We start from the raw sequence: 21,617 nt of genomic DNA on the forward strand, positions 1-21,617 counted from the left end.
AATCGGTAAAGGAATCGAATGAATAAGAAAACACCAAAATCAATCCATTTTCTTGTTTCGCTTTTGCATCTCTTACTCGCGCTTCGCTTTTTCTTTTCTCATCGATGAAAATATTTTTAAACGAAATCGAAACGCGAACACGCGCAGCAGAGGAAGAAGATTTTCCTTTTCTGCAAACAATGAAACAACCATTATTCTAATTCAATCCTCCAGCACTGAAACCCTCGAGGGACGTGCGCGTAAAACAAAGAAAAATAAGAGCTTTGCAAGTGGAAGGCAGCAACGAAACAAAGGGAAATGCATTCTGCGATGGAAAACCAACCCCCGCTGGCAAAAGGGGTGGAAATCAACATCAACGGATCGGGAAAAGAAGGGGGAGGGCAATTTATGTGTTTCAAACTCGCGTATGCTTTTGTTCCACACTGCACCGTCTATCTCGTTCGCCCATTTGACTGATCCGCATCCCGCTAATGGTATTGCCAGTCGCCGGAACACCGGAAAACCGTTTGCCATGTTTATATCGAATATTGTGATTTGAATAATTCATCACTGCAAGCAAGCGGTGGAATATACTGCGCGAAAATGGAAGGCAACATAGAAAGCGGACAACGAAAACAGAAAACACAACACGATCCCTTTTTACTCGGCACCCGCTCGCAACAGGCGCTGCCAAAAAGCCGAAACAGCGATGGCTTTTCGGCTGCGTAACTGTAAACAAACCCCAGATGTTGGCTGCGTACCCACGGTTGCTGCGTATTTCTTTTTCCCCGCGGCTGTCAGTAGGCGGTGGAACAAAAAAGCGCATGGCAAAAGCGTGGCAATAAAAGCACAGCATCGAAACCACTTCGCAAAGCTGTCAAAATTTAAATTTGATCACAAAACTGTTTTGTTTTCGTTGTGTGCTGCTTGTCTTGTTTTTTTTTTTGTTTCCATTTGGTTTGCCTCTTGCTTTGCCAATTTGCTGCTGATGAAGTGCGCTGTGGGGTGGGGTTGAAGGATGGATCCATCCGTTTGTTTGATTGAGAGTTTGTGTTTGATTGATTGATTGGTTTATGTGTTGCCTTCTGCTTTGCGATTCGCAATGGCAGCCCATTTAACGATACAACCTTTTTTTTTTTTTCTTTTGGACTGCAAAAAGGACATCTGTAACGGAAGGTACCGCATCAAGTCCGAGACGGCAGAATAAGCGGGATTGCAATGGTAAAACAATACAGCTCGCGGTTCGAGCGTCACTTTTCCAGCAACGGAACGCGTCTCTCTCTCACACACTCATTTGCGTAGAATGGATCTTTGATCAGCGTTCTGACTGCGGCAGTCGTGTAATCAGATACGTCAAATGGCGTAACAGCGCTTAGAACGATGGGCGGCGCCACGGACGGGTAATTTATTTGTTCGCGTGGGCGAACGAGGAAAGATTGATTCGAGCAGCGTGGGAATACTCCGTGGCGAAAGCACGAGCCGTGTGCAGTACGATGCACAAGAATGACGCCCCAGGCATTCACCGTTACCGAGCAATGCAAAATAATTGGGTTGCGTTACACGAATCGGCATTGTTAGTCGCAGAAAATAAGCGACTGTACGGCGTCTTGGATTATGTGTACGCTGTGCCAATGGACACCCACTTGAGAGCGCATTAAACGTCAGTAGTGTTAACAGTCTTGTTGTTAAGGGCTTAAACGAATGCAGCTTTAAAGTCGCAAGCATTCGGTTTGCCTTTAATTTAGAATATGTTCAGTTGATTTTATAGCAAAGCATTTGATTAATGGTTAGCGCTCCCCGCAGAGGAACAGGATACAGGGTTTTACAGGCTTTCAGACTACGGCACGGCACGGCAAAAGCAGCCAAAGCACAACTTTCATCCGACAATGTGCACTCAACTACATCCGACTAATTAAACGCAATCAGTACCAACATCGAACACTAACACGAAACATTCAACATACGGAACAACGGGCAAGCATTTGGGGTACATTCCTGTACTACGAAGCCATACAGTGATGGTTGTGCTAGCGATAGAACGAAACACTTATCACATTTACTAGGGATGGTTTTTTTTTAAATCGGGGATAGAAAGGATTTTTTAACGAGTTTTTTTTTTGCTTACAACCAAGATACCTATTGTGAGTGCTCTGATTACTTTTGTGATGTAAGGATCCTTATACGTCACATTAAAAAATTGTGCCCACTAATAAGGTTTGCTGTTGATATTTTAAATGATAAATTAGTAAAATGAATTGCTACCGAAGTAACGATACTTAATCTTGTTCTCCACTCAATAAGAGTGTAAAATAACAATAATGGGTAAAAACTGAACAAAATATCAAAGTTTGAAAAGAAGTCGCAATAAAAGTTAAAAGTAGTTTAATATTTAAAAAAGGAAAAATATATTGAAATAAATTATTAAAACAAACAAGTTAAGTGAAGAATTAATTAATTGACTTGAACAAGAAAATTATAAATTTGAAGTAATTATCAGAAAAAGAATTAAAAAAGGGAACTGAAACACTCCATCACAAAAAAAACCAAACCATGATTGCAGAAATTCAGGCAACGCAAAACCACACAGAACCACCCTAAAGGTATGCAATCGTATATGCAAAAGATGCCAGGAAAGTACCACCAAAACATACAAACGTACACCGCTAAACATCGCACTCACTTTGCCCAACTGCGAGGGAAGGGCTGTGCTGCTGTTGCCGTTGTTGTTGCCGTTGTCGGTCGACTTGACGTAGATCTGCCAGGTGGCGTCACTGTGGAAGCTCTTGTCGGCGGCATAACAGCGCCAGAGGCACTGGATCAGCATGGCGGCGGCCGGTATCTGGCGGTTGAAGTGCTTTTGGCGCTGCTTCTGTTGTACTTTTAAGGCGAATCCGGACCCCAGAATACCCTGCGCAGGAAGAGAGAGAGAGAAAGTGTGTGTTGCGAGGCGAGCGGGCATCGTTGGGTGATCGTTGCGCGTTACTTACGGCCGGCAGTGCGAAGAACGAGATTGCGAACACACTAAAGCAGGAGGCTACGATCTTGCCCATCCAGGTCTGCGGTACCGTGTCACCGTACCCGATCGTCGTGACGGTGATGACGCCCCACCAGAGCGCATCGGCATAGCTGGCAAAGTCCGCCTTGCCGTCCGGTCCGAGCACATCCTTCTCGGCGAGATACACGAAGTACGAGCTGAAGATAAGCCCTAGGAAACCGATGTACAGTGTGGTAATCAGCTCCTGCGGGCAAAGGATTTGTGGAATGTTAGTTCTCTCCGGCTGGGGAGATACATCCGTAATATGCATAACCTCACTCTAGCCCGGCATACAGAATGCGGTACTCCGAATGGTAAGATTTATTTGGATTTCTTGCGTGCGTCTCCTGCGCTCTGTCTGCTTACCTGTCGATGGATAAACACGACCGAACCGAGCAGTCTCCAGGTGCCGCCCTGCCGGTCCACGTGCAGCATGCGAAGAATCTGTAGGAAGCGGATGCCTCGGATGGCACTCGTTGCAAACACCTGACCATTTGAGCCGACGGACAGCACAACCATAGACGCTACGACTACAATAAGATCTGCAAGAAGAACAGCAAAAAAAAGCCCCAATATACCTCCAATGAGTAATGTGTTATTGTGTTAGTGGCCGTAACTGCCAATTCTTGGAGGAATCTAGAAAGAGTGTGTGTGTGTTGTTAAATATGATGAGAAAAAGTTGCCATCAATTCAAACAATTTTTTCGATGTTGATGTAAATCCCTGAAGATATTACCAGCACACTATGGGAACGAACGAACATCACCTAATCGCATAACCGAACTCCGCATCTGATAGATAAAGTTTTGATGAGTTAGAACAAAACCATTCGTCCCAAAAACTAGAAACATTTGGGAACTTTTTATTTTGGGGGGTTTTTGGGTGAAAAGTTACATTCTACACAGTGATGACTTCATGCCTGTTTGGAGCGTCGTCCAAATGTCTCCCGTTTCACGCTAGTAAAAATCCTCCTCTCACTGGTTTTTCCGTACGCATTTACATAAACCTTTGCGAAACTTTCATTGCTCACATCCTGGTGTGCCCGAACCCACAACCCGACTAGCACTTCGAAAGGTGCAAGGTTCTTCCCATCCAGTTCCCGACTCCGATTTCCCCGCGAGAACCGCTCGACAGATGGCGACAGAGGCATCATCTTCGGTAGACACTGACAAATGGATGCTTTCAATTTCCTAGCCAACGGTTGGATGAAGAACACCGCAAGGACAAAGCACCCACCGGAAGCTCACTTCCCGGTGTAGCGCACTGTTTCCCAGCTCCACACGACATCTTCCATCAATTGTACATCTTGCTCAACAATGGACTCGTGCCATCCAGGGATGACAAATGAAGTCGTTCGTAACCGGGAAGCAGTAGCCGTTTGCGTGCGGCGATGAGCTTCACTGTGAACTTTGTTGCTATGAAGGAAAATGAATTTGTTCTATAAATTTGCTGACGCGCCCGTGGTTTCATTTGTTAAATTTATTTAATAACGAAAACGGACATAACGTGTCAATCATTGCACTGATGACGCACATTTGTTTCCGGGGGGTTCCAACCGAGCTTGTTGTAGTGAAATGTTGCAGCAAATTGATCTTATCTTGCTTAAAAAACCCGATCTTTAGTCGAATGGCGTTTAAAACAAATGGAACAAATAAAAGGGGGCTGCGTGGCAGATGACTATTTCTCGCTCAAAACGGCTCGCTCAGAAGAACTCTGCTCGATCTTATCGGGAACCATTACAACGAATATGATGCGTCATCAAAAATGTTATGGCCAAAGTATTCCAAACCCGAAGGGCGTGGGCTGCAGAAGCCGTTGCAGTAAATTTGTCCACCCGCGATAACAGCTTGTGCAGGGTGCAATCGAACGGCATTAGGTGTCCGATCTAAACCCAATCCCCCAACGACGATGCCGTGGGGAAAATGTAATCATCATAAAATTGGTCCCCGGTTTTCCGTTGCGTCCAGGCACCAGTCTCAGACTTTGGCAACAGCTCGGTAAGCGATTTCAATTATCCGCTTTCCAGTGTAATGGTCCCGTGCCCGTGCTGCCCATGCTGGGGACAAGTTTTTGAAAATTGTTTTAAATTAATCGACAAAACCGGGGCTGTGCTACGTGCCCCGGAACGGGTGGGACACTCATTCGACCCGCGCAGTACGGGTGGGTGGAAAATGAAAAATGGTAAACCACCATCCACTGGCCACTAATCGATGACAATTCTTGGGAAAGATTTCTGACTGTGTTCAGACAAACTTTCAACCGCACAATGGCCGCTGGAAGATTTTGGTTTTGGTTTGGTGTGGGGTAAACCATCCTTCGGGGAATAGATTCTGCAAAAATGAAACCAAAATGGTGTCCAGCATTGTCACGATTGCCGAGCAGACTGATAATGTGGGACTGATGTGGGCTTAAATTAGAGTCACGCAAATTTCCACCAAACGGGGGAAAATTGCGTTTTTTTTCTTCCCTTCTCGGGATGGATAACACGCACGGCATCATCATCACCATAAAATGGTGCTATTTCATCCGTTTTTTTTTTGCTTTGTGCGCGTGTGTGCCACCCGTTGTTGGTCGGTTTTTTTGTGAATGCGTATTTCATGTTTTTGATTGCACGCAGCTTGCCCGGTGCTGGTCACCTATTTGACAAGTCATATTTTGGTCTAGCTTCCCTCCCGGCCTGACTCGTCTCCGTAGCGTCCTATTTTTGCGTCGCTTCCATTTATTTTCGTTTAATTCTCCCTTTGACAGGCGAACATTGCTTATCGGTCGTACGGTTTGCACGTTTTGGCCGCAAATTAGCTTCCGGCATCCGGCATCCGGGGCCCCGGACTGACGGATCGGGTCGCATGGAGCGCAACCTACGGGGAAGGAAAATCGTAATGAATAAATAAAACTAGGCAGTAAATGGCGACAATTTTACGAAATGTCATCATCGGCACACCTGGAAATGTGTCACGGCGGTAGCACGGTTTGCCACGCATTTCGCTTTTGATTGTGTTCACCCGAAACAAAGGCAAACGCGTAAAATATCAAACTCCAAGCGAGGATGGAGACGCCTGGTTGCCCGTGATATGGAACTGGCTGCGTACGTTGTCGGTGCCTAAATCACTTAAAACTCCGCCGATAAAAACCATCCTTGACCTATTTTTAATTTCTTACGATGCTACACACCTGCCATCGCTATAAAAGCGGTACGACATAGTACGGGGAGAAAGCACTACCGCTTCCGCAAAACCCCTCGTGGCATGGAGTTAAACACACCCAACCATCAACAGCTTATCTGTGGTTTTATTTTATTTGCACTTCCGTAACAAACCATTCCGTGAAGGTAAATTGGCCGTATCTGTTCATTCGCCATGCCCACCTTTATCGTTCGGTCAACAGCCGGAACCACCCCGGAGGCGAAAATAGAAATGAAGCTGATTGACAAATATTTACTCTTTAATTGTGTCGCTCGCCTGAAACGGGGCAGATGGTTTGCTATAAAGTTAACCTTTCCGGTAAGATAATGGTGGTGGTTTGCGGACAAAAATTGGACTACGGCCGAGTGATCGTTCCTTGCACCCGGCAAACATCATTACCGGGAGGGTCTTCAGTCTTCAGTGTCTGATTGGCCGCTCACCAATGTTGATGGTGACAACTGCTGCTGTAAAGTAAATATTAGCCTATCAACGCCAACGTTACGTTTGTTCGGGATGAACCTACCCAGCCAGGTACCCTCTAAGGTAGCAGCTAGTTTTATGCCTGCAAATATTCTTCTATTCAATTTTAGTAACCTTACTCTCCCTGTTAATCCTGCACAGAACCTAAGTTTCCAAACGAAAAGGATACAATAAATAAGGCTTGAAGGTTTTTATTATTTATTTTTGGAGTCTATAATACCTTCAACAGCTTGTTTGTTTGTAATGCGTTTTTAAGTTTTGAGAGTTGAGGGTAAATGAGAACGGTTCGGTAGTAGGTTAGCCACCATCAATTTGATTTTTGCCTCTTTTGTTTTTAATTTTAATTTCATTTAATTAAACTCTGAGCGAACTGCTTTTAAGTTGGTATCCATGATGCATCCACATTCATGATGTCGAAGGAGGTCCCCAACAAAGCTCACAAAATTCATTTTTGTAGCCGGAAAAAGACGAATTAAAAAAATGTTCTCTATTCTCTTCGGGCCCACATTAAACTCTCCTTTAAAAGCTTTGCTCTTAACATCCATATAAAACTTCCTTAAATTCACCCAATTATTTTAACGCTAGTACTGCATCATTCACTATAAACTGTTTTTTAAACAACATTCAATTGCTGCCAAAATATGTGCCATCATCAAACCCCTATTTTATCCTGGAAAAGAACACATCGGATGCATGTATGCAATCCAAAACGCTGATGACGGACTGCAGTGCAATAATTTGGTGCAGTAAAACTTTTATGAAACAACGTGAACAAACGCTCACTAGCCCGGGCGCACTGCATGCACTAGCAGTCGATCATCGGGCGTATCGGGGCGTATATAGTGGCGTCACTTTACGGGGGCCATAATTTTAAAAGTAAACTTCTCAAATGTGTGCACCAAACGCTCGGTTCAAAGCAGCAAACAATCCGCATTCGCTTGATGTTGCTGCACGTTTCAACCGGATGCTGTTTTAACTGCACTCACCATGACATCTCGTGCGGTCGATTGGCGTACTGCACGGTGGTACCGGACAATTTTTCCTTTAATTAGAAAGATGGTGTTTATGGGGAAATGGAGACAAAATATGTCTCTCACGATCAGAGCGGCACACTGTACGAAACTTTAATGTCTTTTTATGGAAGGTTTCACTTAAGAATGGAATGTTGCTGTGTATAAAAATGTGTGTTTTCTTTTACAGTCACTAAAGTAAACCCTTAGAAAGCATCATAAATCCACTCTAATGCAACCAAGCTAGCAAAGAACGGTTGCATGTACGGTATGAAATTTATATGAATGACAAACATAAACTCCTAACCTTCTCATGGTACCTCATGAATTAAATTCGATTGCTTTTTATTCCCATTATTGCACTTTCCCACAATGGAAACCTTTCACAGTACCACGCTACCCTTGAAAACGTTTCAGCTCATGCAACCGGCGCTTAAATTGGTACAATATTAAAGCGTTACGACAAAGAGAAAGCTCTCGAAACCCAAATCAAACTGCCGACTAGAAAAAAAACCGAAACAAATTGCGTCCAGTAAGGAGAACAAAAAAGGAAACAATTGTACGCGAAAAGTAAGAAATTGTAACGCAAAAAAAAAGAAAACACCACCCCCGGAACGTGCCAACAGAATGAAGCGAAAAATAAAGAGAAGAATGAAAACACGAACCGCGACATAACCGAGCAAGTGAAGTGAACAAAGAAGACACAAAAAATCCCCTTTTCGATTGAAACAAAGGCGCGACTAAGAATGGAGATAAAAAAAAAGGAAACTGAAACGGAACAAACGGGCCGGACAAAAATCTCAACCAGCCGAGACTTTTTACGGTTTTGCTTGTTAAAACTCTCAGCTGTTGCTTTGTCTACGGAAGTGGCGGACCGGGACGAGAATGGGGGAGGGTACGGTATGGTGAGGACTGTGTAGACTTTTGGGGCGCATTTTCCCTTTTTACACGCCCCTTGGGATTGTTTTTTTTCTCTTCTGAGCGGCACGACGAATGTCGGCGCGGGCACAGCGCCGCATAAAATTCCCTTTCAATTTGATTCTGATTTCTGGCACGGTGCGCCTTTTTTGAGGTTAGGGCGAGCGGTGGCACTTGTTGCTGGTGAACTCTCGCTTTGAAACCAACTCTCTGTGTTATTAGAAAAAATAACATGTACCCATGCTACCCATCGTGGCTTGTGGGCTAAAGTTTTCAATTAAATTAACACTCACAGAACAGAAAAGTATGCAAAATTGAATGTTTTGTATGTATGTTGCTGTTGATCTAATTTAGAAATGTGCTAAGTACAAATGAAACAATGGTTTAGATAGGACAAACCAAACCGCTCTTTGACAGTAGCTTTCGAAAAGCTTTTACTCAACACATGAGAAAATTTTGTGACTTCATTTGTTATAAGTTAATAATTTTATTTTTATCAAACTATTCGTCGTGAAAAAAAAATATGAAAATCAGCTTGTAAACTGCAAAAAAAACCACTTTACCGTTGCCGCAGCGGCGGATCAAACGGTAGGCGGAGTAGGCGGTCGCCTAGGGCCTCGCCGTGTTGGGGGCCCCAAAAAATTTGTGCTGATTGTGCGATTTTTGGAAATTTAGCCGCAGAGTTAATTTATAGCACAAAATTTAATTAAAGAGATGAAAAATTGATCAAAAATATCTCTTTTGGTTATATAACACATTTTTTTTTCTATGTGATAAATTAAATGCAGAGAATAATATCGACTTTGTGTCCTTAAAGTATAAACGAAATTGCACCAGGATTTCCGAATGTATAGTACCAGGAGAGCATCCAGGGAAGAGGTAGCACCAAGTACAGTAATTTTGCTCGAAAATCGCCGAAAGGTATGCAATGTTTAAACTTTCCATACAAACCAGCTGTTTTCAGATTTCCGATACCAGGAGGGAAGCTAACATGCAAGTTTGCATGCAAGTTTGTTGCATACAAGTTTCTTTGAGCCATCTTGTGCACCATCTTGCGCGCCATCTTGCTCGGCTGATACCAGGTGTCACCTCTTGAAAAACATGCTCATGCTCAACATTTGTATGAAAAGTTAGTGTATGAACATTGCATACCTTACGGCGCAGTACCAGGTGCTACCTCTTCCGTGTATGTTCTCCTGGTACTTTACATTCGGAAACTGCTAGTTTTCAAAGAAATTTTTCTCGACCAACAGAAATGCTAGTGTTTAAACATTGCATCCCTTTCGGCGGTTTTTCGATCAAAACTGCTGTACTTGGTGCTACCTCTTCCCTGGATGCTTTCCTGGTATCGGAAATCTGAAAACAGCTAGTTTTGTATGGATTTTCGTACCAGCCGATGGTAAGTTTGAGCGAGATGAGGGCGAAAAATCGAGGGCGAATAATGATAAAATATATGTTATAATTCATTCAAAAATCAAGCTTATGTATTTTAAATGCAAAATGAAGTATAATTTTCCGATAAAAAATAATATTATTATAATGCCTTATTTAGCAAGCGGTGCAAATTTTTGTCAGCTTTTTGTCAGAAAATAGCTATGTTAATCACATCATTGTTTATGCCCTAAATATGTGGATACAGTAATTAACAAACAAAGCAAGGGTAAGAAATCTCCAACTTGACTATGGGCGAACAATTCTATTACACTCAATACAATTTCTATAATGGAGGTCCAAAAGGAATCTTGCTGTACATCAACAAATACAACGATGATCTCTGAATCACAGTTGGTAATTACTGCCGGTTTTTTTCCTCAGAATCAAAATCAATTAAATGAAGATTATTTCTCTCTTTACCTCAGGAAGACGGTCCATCATAATCCAACACAGCGGTTTTTTACACCAAATTCTTGATCACCGTTCTCAGGCATTTAGACGCTTTCGAAACAGAGCATTAACTATTATGCTCATAAGGAATCAAATGTGTATTTCGCACTAAAATTTGATTCCCTTTCTGGAGTGAATTGTCCTAATGTTTTGTACCTTCATAAAGCGGCAAACTTCCTAATCCAAATCCTATCAATTAAGATATTTTTCAAGTGCCAACAATAACCATTATCATTTAAACTTCCTCTTTTTCATTCGTCGAAACACACTCCTGGGTACGGTAGCTCTTCAATTAATTCTTCACTCAATTTCATCTCAATCGTAACCGTAAGACCCATCCACCAATATTATTCCTTCAAATGCTTTTCCTCGTTTATTTTCCATCTTAACCCGCGCGAGTTGAACGCGCGGGAAGGAAGTCCGAATAATAAATCCGAGAGTACGGGCCCCGCGAATTAGCCGCGAACGAAAACTCACCAGCACCAAAGCGAAACCCTCGATCCCGTGCCAAAAGTCCGTTTTCGAACAATCAAGCGCTACGCTACGACCGTTATCATCCTTGGGCGGATTATGAGAAATGAAAAGAACAGAAAGGTAACATTACCGTTCATATTTTTCGTACCACTTCCCAGGGGGCCAACGAGTGTGCCAGGAGAGCTTTCTTTTTACGGGTTATGTGACCCTTGGGGCAGCGAACGGGGACCATAGGAATGGGGTTGTCGACAACGGTGGGTGGAGTAGAACTTTTCAGCAACTCAAAATTGAAATGCTAATGAGTGCGACGTTCTTCGAAAGAGTCAGAAAGCGCCACACGAAGAAATCGCTCGTCACGGAGAAGGATGACCTCTGGCACTGGGTTTTTTTTATTTTTGGGTACAATTTTGCCACCTTCTTTTTTTTTATTATCGTTAGAACGGCCAGGCCGTATATCTTATAGACTACGCTTAATGTCTAGTAGTTCACAAATAGGGGGTGGGACATTTCCTTCTCTCACCATTGCGATGCACCTTATCCCGGGTGAACTCGGTAGGAATATCGGTTATTTTTGGAGTCCCTCTTGTCCTCCTTTTTCGGTGGTCCTTCTTTACTCCGACATTCAGACAGGCCGTCTGCGGCGTCCTTTAGTCGGAGGTGAGTTTGATGATCGGCATCGTGACCATCTTGCCAGTCTTTGACTCGCCTTTGATTTGCTGTCGTCCGTGTGGGCTGTCGTCTCAGACGTTTTTGGCATACCAGACTGCGTCATGGTAGCGTCTGTCCCAACCTACATAGGTGCGACTGTCCAAGCTTCCCCAATGTATCCTCGACAACAGCAATAGAACATATAACAGTAAGGACAACAGAAACGAGGGACAAACATCTGAAACAAGGACTAAACAAAAGGAAGAACAAATAAGAACAAACGATAGTGCGTACTACCTACAGGATGGGGAAGGGGAGGGATTCATAGGGTGATTCCGATCTCTTTGGCGAAGTCGAACAAAATCCGTGCGTACTCGTAGTCCTTCTGACCCAGAATGTCGCGAATTGGCACAGCAGCGGATCTTCCTGATGCCCGAACGGCTGCTAGAAGACCGGGTCTTGCGGCATCGAATTCACCACATGACCAGAGGATGTGGTCGATGTCATGGAATCCAACACTACAGCTACAAACCTTGGAGTCGGACATACCTATACGTTGAAGGTGCGCATTCATTGCATAATGGTTCGACATAAGTCTAGACATCATACGAATGAACGCACGACCTACCGGGAGCCTGTGAAACCAAGGACGCAGGGATACCTGAGGTGAGATTGAATACAAGAACCTCCCGAGCTCATCGTCATCCCACATGCTCTGCCAGCGAGCCATGCAAAGCTGTTGTGGGGTGCGAAGAAACTCGTGAGGGGGAATCGACCTCTCAAAAAAGTTGCCCTCAGAGGCACCTCGTTTGGCCAAAAGATCTGCCTTTTCATTTCCGGGGATACCGCAATGAGCAGGCAACCAGATAAGCGATATTCTAAACGCTTTGTTGAACAGAGAGCTTAGTATATCCAAGATTTTTCGAATAAAATAATCGGAGCTCTTTATAGCCTCCACTGATTTCAGTGCTTCGACAGCGCTGAGGCTGTCTGTGAATATAAAATACTGATCCGGAGGACTCGCACTTATTAGTAATAGGGCGTAAAAAATAGCAGCCAGCTCAGCTACATAGATTGAGCATGGCTGTCTAAGTTTGTGGAAGATTTCGGTGCATGTGTTAAATACACCAAAACCCGAGCCCACCTCCGAAGAGGATCCATCAGTGAAATACTGGTTCTTATAGGGTTGGCCATACTTATCCACAAAAATGCTGGGAATTGTCCTCCAGCGAAGTTCATTTGGAATGTTCTTCGTTTCCTCCCTCATCGAGGTGTCGATTACTAGAAGGGAATTGTAGGACTCCGGTAAACTGGCGCAGTTAATTGCTCTTGTGGCGCTAGGGTTTGCCTGTAAAGATACAAAATCATGATATACATCCATGATTTTGCATTTAGAACCTGCCTCTTGTAGCGATTTGAAATTATCAATCACTAGAGGGTTAGATACTGTGGAACGTAGTAAAAGGCGAAGCGATAGCTGCAAAAATCGCAGTTTCAGCGGCATCACTCCGGACATCACTTCTAAGGACATTGTATGAGTGGACTTCATACTGCCCAGCGCAATTCTAAGACAACGATATTGAATACGTTCTAGTTTTATGATATGCGACTTGGCTGCCCAATGGAAGCAGATGCATCCGTATTCCAAGACGGATAAGATCGTTGTCTTGTACAGCCGCAGGAGATCTAATGGGTGTGCACCCCACCAGAAGCCTGTGACTGTTCGGAGGAAGTTGATTCTTTTGGCACACTTAATTGCCAGTTGATCTACATGTGACCTCCACACATTTTTACTATCAAACCAAACACCTAGGTATCTAAAAGTTTGGGCAATCGTGATCTTTTTTCCATATAAAAATATGTCAAAATTAGGTTTGTACACGTTGGCAAGCCTATTTTTCGGTGTGTCGTAATGGAACGAAAAAACAAGCATTTCAGTCTTCTCTGGAGAAAACTCGATACCTAGGTTATTTGCCCACACCTGTAAATTGTCAAGCGTGGTTTGCAAAGGGCTTTGGAGACCTACGATGCTGTTGCTAGCGACTGAGACAACACCGTCGTCAGCCAATTGCCTCAAGCTGCAATTTTGCTCCAGGCAAGAATCAATGTCATTGACATAAAAATTGTACAAAATGGGGCTCAAACAGGACCCTTGTGGGAGTCCGAAGAAGCTGATTCGTCTTGTTTGAACCAGACCGTTATCGAAATTCATTGCCTTTTCGGAAAGGAGGTTGCAAAGGTAAGTGTTCAACTTTGGACTTAACCCCGCGTTTTGAAGTTTTTGACCCAGTATATTTATAGATACTGAGTCAAAAGCCCCCTTGATATCCAGAAATACAGAGGCCAACATCTCTTTACGAGTATGTGCCAACTCTATTTCTGTAACCAGAAGCGCTAAGCAATCGTTTGTACCCATACCCTTGCGAAAGCCAAACTGGGTACGGGACAACAGTCCGTTGGATTCCAACCAGTTGTCCAGACGAAAAAGAATCATCCTCTCGAGTAGCTTGCGCAAGCACGATAGCAAAGATATAGGTCTGTATGACCCGTGCTCTGATGCCGGTTTGCCAGGCTTCAAAATTGCGACTACTTTCACCTCTCTCCACTCTTGCGGGACGACATTGAGTTCCAACATCTTGTTGAAGATGCTCAATAATCGTTTCTTCGCCAAGTCTGGCATGTTTTGAAGCAATTTGCTTGTAACATTATCCAGTCCTGGAGAAGAATTTTTGCAAGAAAGTAGAGCTAGGGAGAGCTCGACCATACTGAAGGGCGAGTCCATGATAGGATCACTGCAAGGCGCATGTTGTTCAAATTTTTGCGCAGGAACGAAATCTGGGCATACTCTATCCGCAAATTGATAGAGCCAATCTCCCGAAAATTTCTCGCTCTCGTTGGTGAATTTGCTATTTCGCATCCTTTTACCCATGTTCCACAACGAACGGAGCGAAGTGGAAGGCGGGAGGCTTTCGACGTATTTCCGCCAAAAGCCCCGTTTTTTTGCTTTTAGCAGATTTCTACATGTTCGTTCCAATGCTTTATACTGTTCGTATAGAACATTGGAACCATGGCGTCTATATTGGCCAAATGCCTTCCTCTTCGCTACAAATGCAGCTTGACAGTCTCTGTCCCACCAAGGAGTAGGAGGTTTGCTAAAGGGCCTTGCTTGGTGGGGTCCCCTTGTTTGGGCTGCAAGGGCACACTCGTTTATACATTCTACGAGTTTTTTATATTCCACGAGTGGATCAAAACTGGAGTTTATAGATGGCAGCGAAGCTGACATTAGTTCGCTGTATCTTGCCCAGTTGATATTCCTTGTCAGGTCGCATTTGACAGGAGCATTATCAACCTGACGATTCCTACCAGTGAAGACCATTTCAATCGGTAAGTGATCGCTGCCATTGGGGTCCTGGATAACCTTCCACGAAGTATCCAGAGCAAGCGACACTGAACATAGAGACAGGTCTATTGCACTTTCACGCGCCAAAGGCCCTGAAACCCTAGTAGCTTCACCGGAGTTTAATATTGTCAAGCTATGTTTGTCGCAGAAGTCCCTGATGACTGGAGCACGTAAGTCGTCTTTGGTGCATCCCCAGTCGTGTCCATGGGAGTTAAAATCTCCCAGGATAAAAATGGGCGTTTTTACTGCCGTTGCTATTTTTTCAAGATCCCTTGTGATCTTCTCTATTTCAATCCCGGCTTCCGGAGGGATATAGACAGATGCAAAAGATAATTCAAGATCGCCTAGCTTTGCTTGTATTGCGACACATTCAATAACTTGTAGTGAGGAGAGGGGTATCCGAAAAAAGGGTAAATTTCTCCGGACACCGATCAACACACCACCACCACGACTATCCCTACCTGTAGTAGTTCGATCTTGACGGATGATGTTATATCCGTGGAAGGTTATACTTTTATCAGGGGTAAGCCAGGTTTCAGAGACGGCAAACACATCTGTTTTGTGCTTGCCGACCAGGGTTTTAAAAAGATCTATTTTTCCAAGAAAACTTCTACAATTCCATTGGAGTATGTTAGCCATTGGAACTTTAGTTGTCCAATTGAACTAACGTACTCAGTGCGGGCCATTGCCCAAGCCACTGCTTTAGAGCGCCTTGTATTAAAGGACGCGCCATGGTAATAATACTTTTCAGTGGCTCTGGTATGCCCAGTACTGAAATAAGCGAATCGATCAGTCCTGACAATGGGACCGATTCTTGTAGGGCCTGACGACGAGCCCTCAGCTTTTGCTGTAGCTTGGGTCGGGAGTTGGATGCTGGGGATAGGATGGGACTGAATTGCCACCTTCTTCGGTTCACAAAATTCTCCATTAAGTGCAGTGGAACATATGCTTTGGTTTGAAATCGGTGTAGGCTACTCTATGGATGGTCTAGTTCGTGGCTGTGGCGCTCTTAGACAAACCGCTTCGAAACGTACAACCGGCTAAACACCGGCCGGGGGTAAATCTTCTTGGACCTAGCCTGCTTGGTGCAATCGCTCATGAATAATTCATGAGATTAGTACGCTGCTGGCACCGAAGGAGGCCAGTAGGGGGCCAGAACTCACCACAGAACATCCGACTGTGCCACGGATGGTCACATCTGTCGTACTTACCGTTGTCCTTTGGCCAGCTGAAGGAAGGCGTTCGGTAGCAAAGGTCAAACCACTGGAACGTTCCATCGTTTCGTGTTCACGAAAAGGTGCCACATTCTCATTCTCAAAGCCTCCCCAGCACGAGCACGCTCCGGTTCCGGTTTTGGTCAGTTTTGGGGCGCCTGTCCCCGGTGTGATTGTCGTTGGTAATGGTAATGCAAAAAAGAGAACTCCACCGCCAACGCCTGTGCTGTGTGAGTGATTCCCCACCAACCACGGAACGGTGTGGTTAAATGATGAGCAAACCCATTTATACCTCGGTGTAGCGCCTCGGTGTGCTTCAGTGAGCTGAGCAATTATTTATGCACAACCTGCGGCGTACCCTTAAATTGCCACTCATTTATTAGCCATCGGTGGTGGTGGGTACAGGTGAAGGGACATTAGCACCTGCTCGGGATTTAAGAACCAGCCACTAGGTGAGCTAACAGCCAAATTATTCCATTTACCATCGAATAGAACGTAAAACCCACCGTAAAACACGAACCGGAACGGCGGCTGGAGGCATAAAGAAACGGAAAGATCATGACTGGAATTAACCGGCAAAAAAGCCCCCAAAGGGGTGGAACGAAAGTAAGGGGTGGAAATAAATAAAAGTATCGCCGTACTAAAAACACGCCAGGTACGACGTACGTTTGAACACTTCCACCCTGAAGGTGAAGCTTTTCCGAAGAAATGCAAGTGGCCGCACACGCTGCCGGCGGTTAAATATGTACGAGCTGTATGCATTCCAAATCGAAGTGTCGTGTTTTAATTTAGTTTCTAATAAATTTGAAAGTAGTGACCAGGCGACGGTGGAACATTCGAGCGCCCTGGATAATTGCACTTGCAATGCACCACCGAGTCGCGGGTGCACCACTGCAAGGGGGAAAACTTACCTATAATACAGATAGGTTTGCGGATGAAGCGTAACCGGCCACAGAAGCCCATGTACTTCGAACGGCAACCGGCGGACCAGAGCCGCACCAGGTACTCGACACCGAAGAATACCACCAGACATATCTCCATCCAGAATAAGGTCTCGTTCGCGAACTTACTATACTCGTCTATCGTCGATAATACGCTAAATATCAGACACACTAAAACAAGCAGAAATCTGCAAAAAAAAAGAAAGAAGACGAGGAAGAGAAATTAATATTAATATTACAAGATGGAGAAAATTCGCAATAAATTCGCACCAGTTCTCCACACATTACGATGCACTCTAATCATCATAAAATAAAGCGACTAAATACTTATCCTTTCCGTCCTTTCCGTGGGTTGAGTGTCCTGAAAACTCTGCTAGTGTTCTGGTTTGAATTTGACAGAGGTACACGGTCACGCTCTTCTGACCCCGTAATGGTGGGTCTCCCTTAATGAAGCAATATCATGTAGCAATAATTTTACAATCCAATTTTCAACGTCACCATTCCCAGGGAAAAAGTACGCTTTAAAACATTCAACAATGGTTTGGTGATACTTTTCTTTCCATTTTTCCCTGATAATTCGTTCCCCTGTTCGTTCGCTCGCGACACAGTGACTCCCATCGGTATCGGATTGCTTACGCGCATAGGGCAAAGTGCACGAAATCGAGAAGAATGGTTTTATGATACCTTCCCCCTCCAACCCAGCGAGAGTAAAGCGCAGTTCTTCATCATCTTTATGGCAACGGTTCGCCGTTTCACGATGTCTTGTGGCCGCTGCATCGGAAAGTGCGCACCACAGAACTGTCACAAATCGACGACGTTCTGACGCGCGTAACCCGGCGCGTTTTACGACCGGCTGCCATTTGGTCGCACGCTCAGCAGATTCGCTGCTCTTGCTGCGAAAACGATCGCCCGCGTTTAATGGTGCTTTGTTTGAAATCTTAAAGCGTACGATGGCGTTTGCCGCGGTACGGGCAAGCATATTTTATCTGTTTTCATACTGCTGTTGCTCCTTTTTTCCATAGTTTCCGCCCGTAACCATCCACGATGAACGGTTTGCACGGAAGCGGAATGTATAATGTGCCTGAAAATATAATTTCAATCATATTTCACTCGCTTCATAAACACGTCCTCCGGAGCATATCCGAGACGGTGGCGATCAGCGCTGCTAAATGTCATTGTGGCCCCCCTTTTTCACGGTACTTTGCGCACTTGTTCGCTGTGTTTCCTAGCAATAGTCAGCTGATTTCCCCGAATGATTACAACCTGCCGTCAGTCAGACCTGGTAGCGTGTGGTAGCGCTGATCCTTAAAACGGATTTGTCGTACGTTGTTTTCCCGAAAGCAACAAAGAACAATGGCGAGTGAATAGGAGGACAACTCCTGCAAACAGAAGATTTAAGACGCAGCGGGTACTCTCCAGTGTGAAAACCAATTTTCACGTGAGCACAAGAACAATCCCGCCTAATGCGAGTAGCGCGATAAGGGAAGAACGCTTAACTCCTGCCCGGATATACGGGGCAAATTGTCTTGCTGGCTTTTTCCCTAATCATAAGCTGGCATTTTCTGGCTCGACGTCTGGGGCAAGTGCTTTCCGTGCCAGTTTTTGCTCCCATTTCCCGTACAGGGGGGATGATATACATAAAACCCCCGGTTGCCAGCGTTCGGTGTGGGCCCCCGTTTTACACGGTCGCGTGATACCCGGTTGAAAGTCAAGCATTCAACCCGCTGTCAACTCTCGGTCCACCGGCCGCCAGCTGACGCGGCCGGGTGATGACGCGCCCCTGACAGACCGGCGATACCGTGGAGCAACAGGCACAACAGCAGACTTTTGTTGCTGCCGTCACATCACGCGAAGGCTGACATTTGCTGTCATGAAACTAAAGCCCTGGTACCAAATTTAAGACCAAAGAGATACGGGCAAGTGGCTAGATTGTGTTGTTGAATGCAGAAACCCCATCGGGGTGGTTTGCTTCCAGCGCTTACTGGTATGCCTGCGAAAGAGCGAAAGCTCTTCATGTTTCTGTTCGGGTTGAGCAACTGGAGTTTTATGCAATATAACGTATGCATTAGATATGATGGAGCAACTTTGAGTGGTGATGTTCAAGATAACAAATAAAGATAATTGAAGGAGAAAATATTTTCTTCAGTTTATCGTTAATTAAACCCTGCCGGTCTGCTAGCTAGAAGAAATATTAGTAAATACTGACTGAAACTGAAATTATCCATCGTTTGAGGTTTCTTTTTTGACGATCACATCTCATCGACGAGGAAGAAGGTTGGCAGTCTTTGATGACACTTTGTAACTTTAATAGTCCATCCATTTCATCGATCGCTTGACGTGATGACCGGAGGTGAAATCATGTCCAAACTAACCAAACGGTCATGTCTTGCTCTTCGTAATACTTCTTTTTGTAGGAGGCAGCTGCTGTAATCATATTTTCAATTTCCACAAGTCTCACAAGAAGAAAAGACGATTAACATCGTGCCTTCTGTCAAACATCCAAGAACCGGCTTGGGGAATATTCTAAGGGAATCTTGAACAGCTTACTTCGTTGGTTTTGTAATCAAAGTAGTCCAGTCCAATGCGTATTTTTGCTATACACCATCTAGAAAATCTCGTAATCGCTTAAGATTTCAAAGTGATTATTCGTTGAAAATAAATTATGTCACCAGGAACTTCATTTATAATTTCTGAGTAACATAATAATCAGTGGAGGATCAATCCCCTTGGCGGAGGCCCAGGGCAGAATTTTTAAAGGGGGGCCTATAATTTTGCTACGGCATTATCGGTGTTAGGAAGGTGTACTTCAAACATGATTCAACAACACCAGAAAAGATTCGGAAAGAAAGCTTCCTTGCGTAAACCTCAGAGTTCTGTTGCGTAGCCCTGTAAACGGGTCTAATAAGCTAGTCTCTATATATAAACGTTTGAATGCACTAAAGAGAACCATAACGCCACTACTTGGATCACATTTTCTACGATTTACGTACATTTACGATTCCTGATTAGTCCAACGCATTCTACGATTTTTCGCCCAAGGTACAGTTTTCAATCGGTTTACTTTACGGTAACAATCAGAGAAATTTCTTAGAAACCTGTATCGCTCATGTTGATGTTTTAGGCGATGAACAACACAATTGTTTTCAGATTTGCGAAACCAGGAAAGCATGTTTTTCAAGAGGTGAGACCTGCAGTGTGGAATAAATTTGCCCATCACTATTGCATTGCATACTATCAAACTCGTGAGAGCGATCGCTAGTGTAAGGAAGATAGATGAAACAGAAAGCTTCCTTCATCTCGCTCAAACTTCCCGTCGGCTGGTACGAAATTCCATACAAACCAGCTATTTTCAGATTGCCGACACCAGGAGAGCATCCACGGAAGAGGTAGCACCTTGTACAGCAATTTTGCTCGAAAACCGCCGAAAGGTATGCAATGTTTAAACACTAACTTTCCCGTTCGTCGAGTAAAATTTTGCAGCAAGTTTGCTCAAAAACCGCCGAAAGTTATGCAATGTTTAAACACTAAATTTCCCGTTGGTCGGGAAAAATTTCTTCGAAAACTACCAGTTTCCGAATTTAAAGTACCAGGAGAGCATCCACGGAAGAGGTAGCTCCTGGTACTGCGCCGTAAGGTATGCAATGTTTATACACTAACTTTGCAACCAACTTGCAATGCGCCGTAAGGTATGCAATGTTTATACACTAACCTTGCAACCAACTTGCAATGCAAGTTTGGTGCATGCAAGAAACTTGCAGCAAGATGGCGCACAAGATGGCGCCCAACATCGTACTTGCATGCAACAAACTTGCATGCAAGCTTGTATGCAAACTTGCATGCAAGTTTTTGCAAGCAATTTCTTGCATGCAAACTTGCATGCAAGTTCTTGTATGCAATTTTGCATGCAAGTTTGCATGCAAGTTCTTGTATGCAAGTTCTTGTATGCAAGTTCTTGTATGCAAGTTCTTGTATGCAAGTTCTTGCATGCAAACTTGTTTGCAAACTTGTATGCAAACTTGTATGCAAGAACTTGCATACAAGAACTTGCATGCAAGTTTTCATGCAAGAAATTGCTTGCAAGAACTTGCATGCAAGTTTGCATACAAGCTTGCATGCAAGTTTGTTGCATGCAAGTACGATGTTGGGCGCCATCTTGTGCGCCATCTTGCTGCAAGTTTCTTGCATGCACCAAACTTGCATTGCAAGTTGGTTGCAAGGTTAGTGTATAAACATTGCATACCTTACGGCGCATTGCAAGTTGGTTGCAAAGTTAGTGTATAAACATTGCATACCTTACGGCGCAGTACCAGGAGCTACCTCTTCCGTGGATGCTCTCCTGGTACTTTAAATTCGGAAACTGGTAGTTTTCGAAGAAATTTTTCCCGACCAACGGAAAAGTTAGTGTTTAAAAATTGCATACCTTTCGGCGGTTTTCGACCAAAATTGCTGTACAA

At 44.2% G+C, this 21,617-nt stretch overlaps 1 protein-coding gene across 1 annotated transcript in view; it reads right to left on the reverse strand.

Moving 5' to 3' along the window:
• LOC128299795 (potassium voltage-gated channel subfamily KQT member 4-like) overlaps positions 1-21,617 on the reverse strand; it is a 39,065-nt gene that overhangs the window by 11,368 nt on the left and 6,080 nt on the right. Inside the window, exons 2-5 of the mRNA XM_053035878.1 lie at positions 17,134-17,351; positions 3,380-3,555; positions 2,967-3,218; positions 2,639-2,887 (exon numbers count right to left, since the gene is read on the reverse strand). Of these exons, the coding sequence (XP_052891838.1) occupies positions 2,639-2,887; positions 2,967-3,218; positions 3,380-3,555; positions 17,134-17,351 (895 nt within the window). The remainder of the gene's footprint in view (positions 1-2,638; positions 2,888-2,966; positions 3,219-3,379; positions 3,556-17,133; positions 17,352-21,617) is intronic.

The sequence above is a fragment of the Anopheles moucheti genome, chromosome 2, assembly GCF_943734755.1.
Source record: "Anopheles moucheti chromosome 2, idAnoMoucSN_F20_07, whole genome shotgun sequence".
In the NCBI taxonomy this organism is placed as follows: domain Eukaryota; kingdom Metazoa; phylum Arthropoda; class Insecta; order Diptera; family Culicidae; genus Anopheles; species Anopheles moucheti.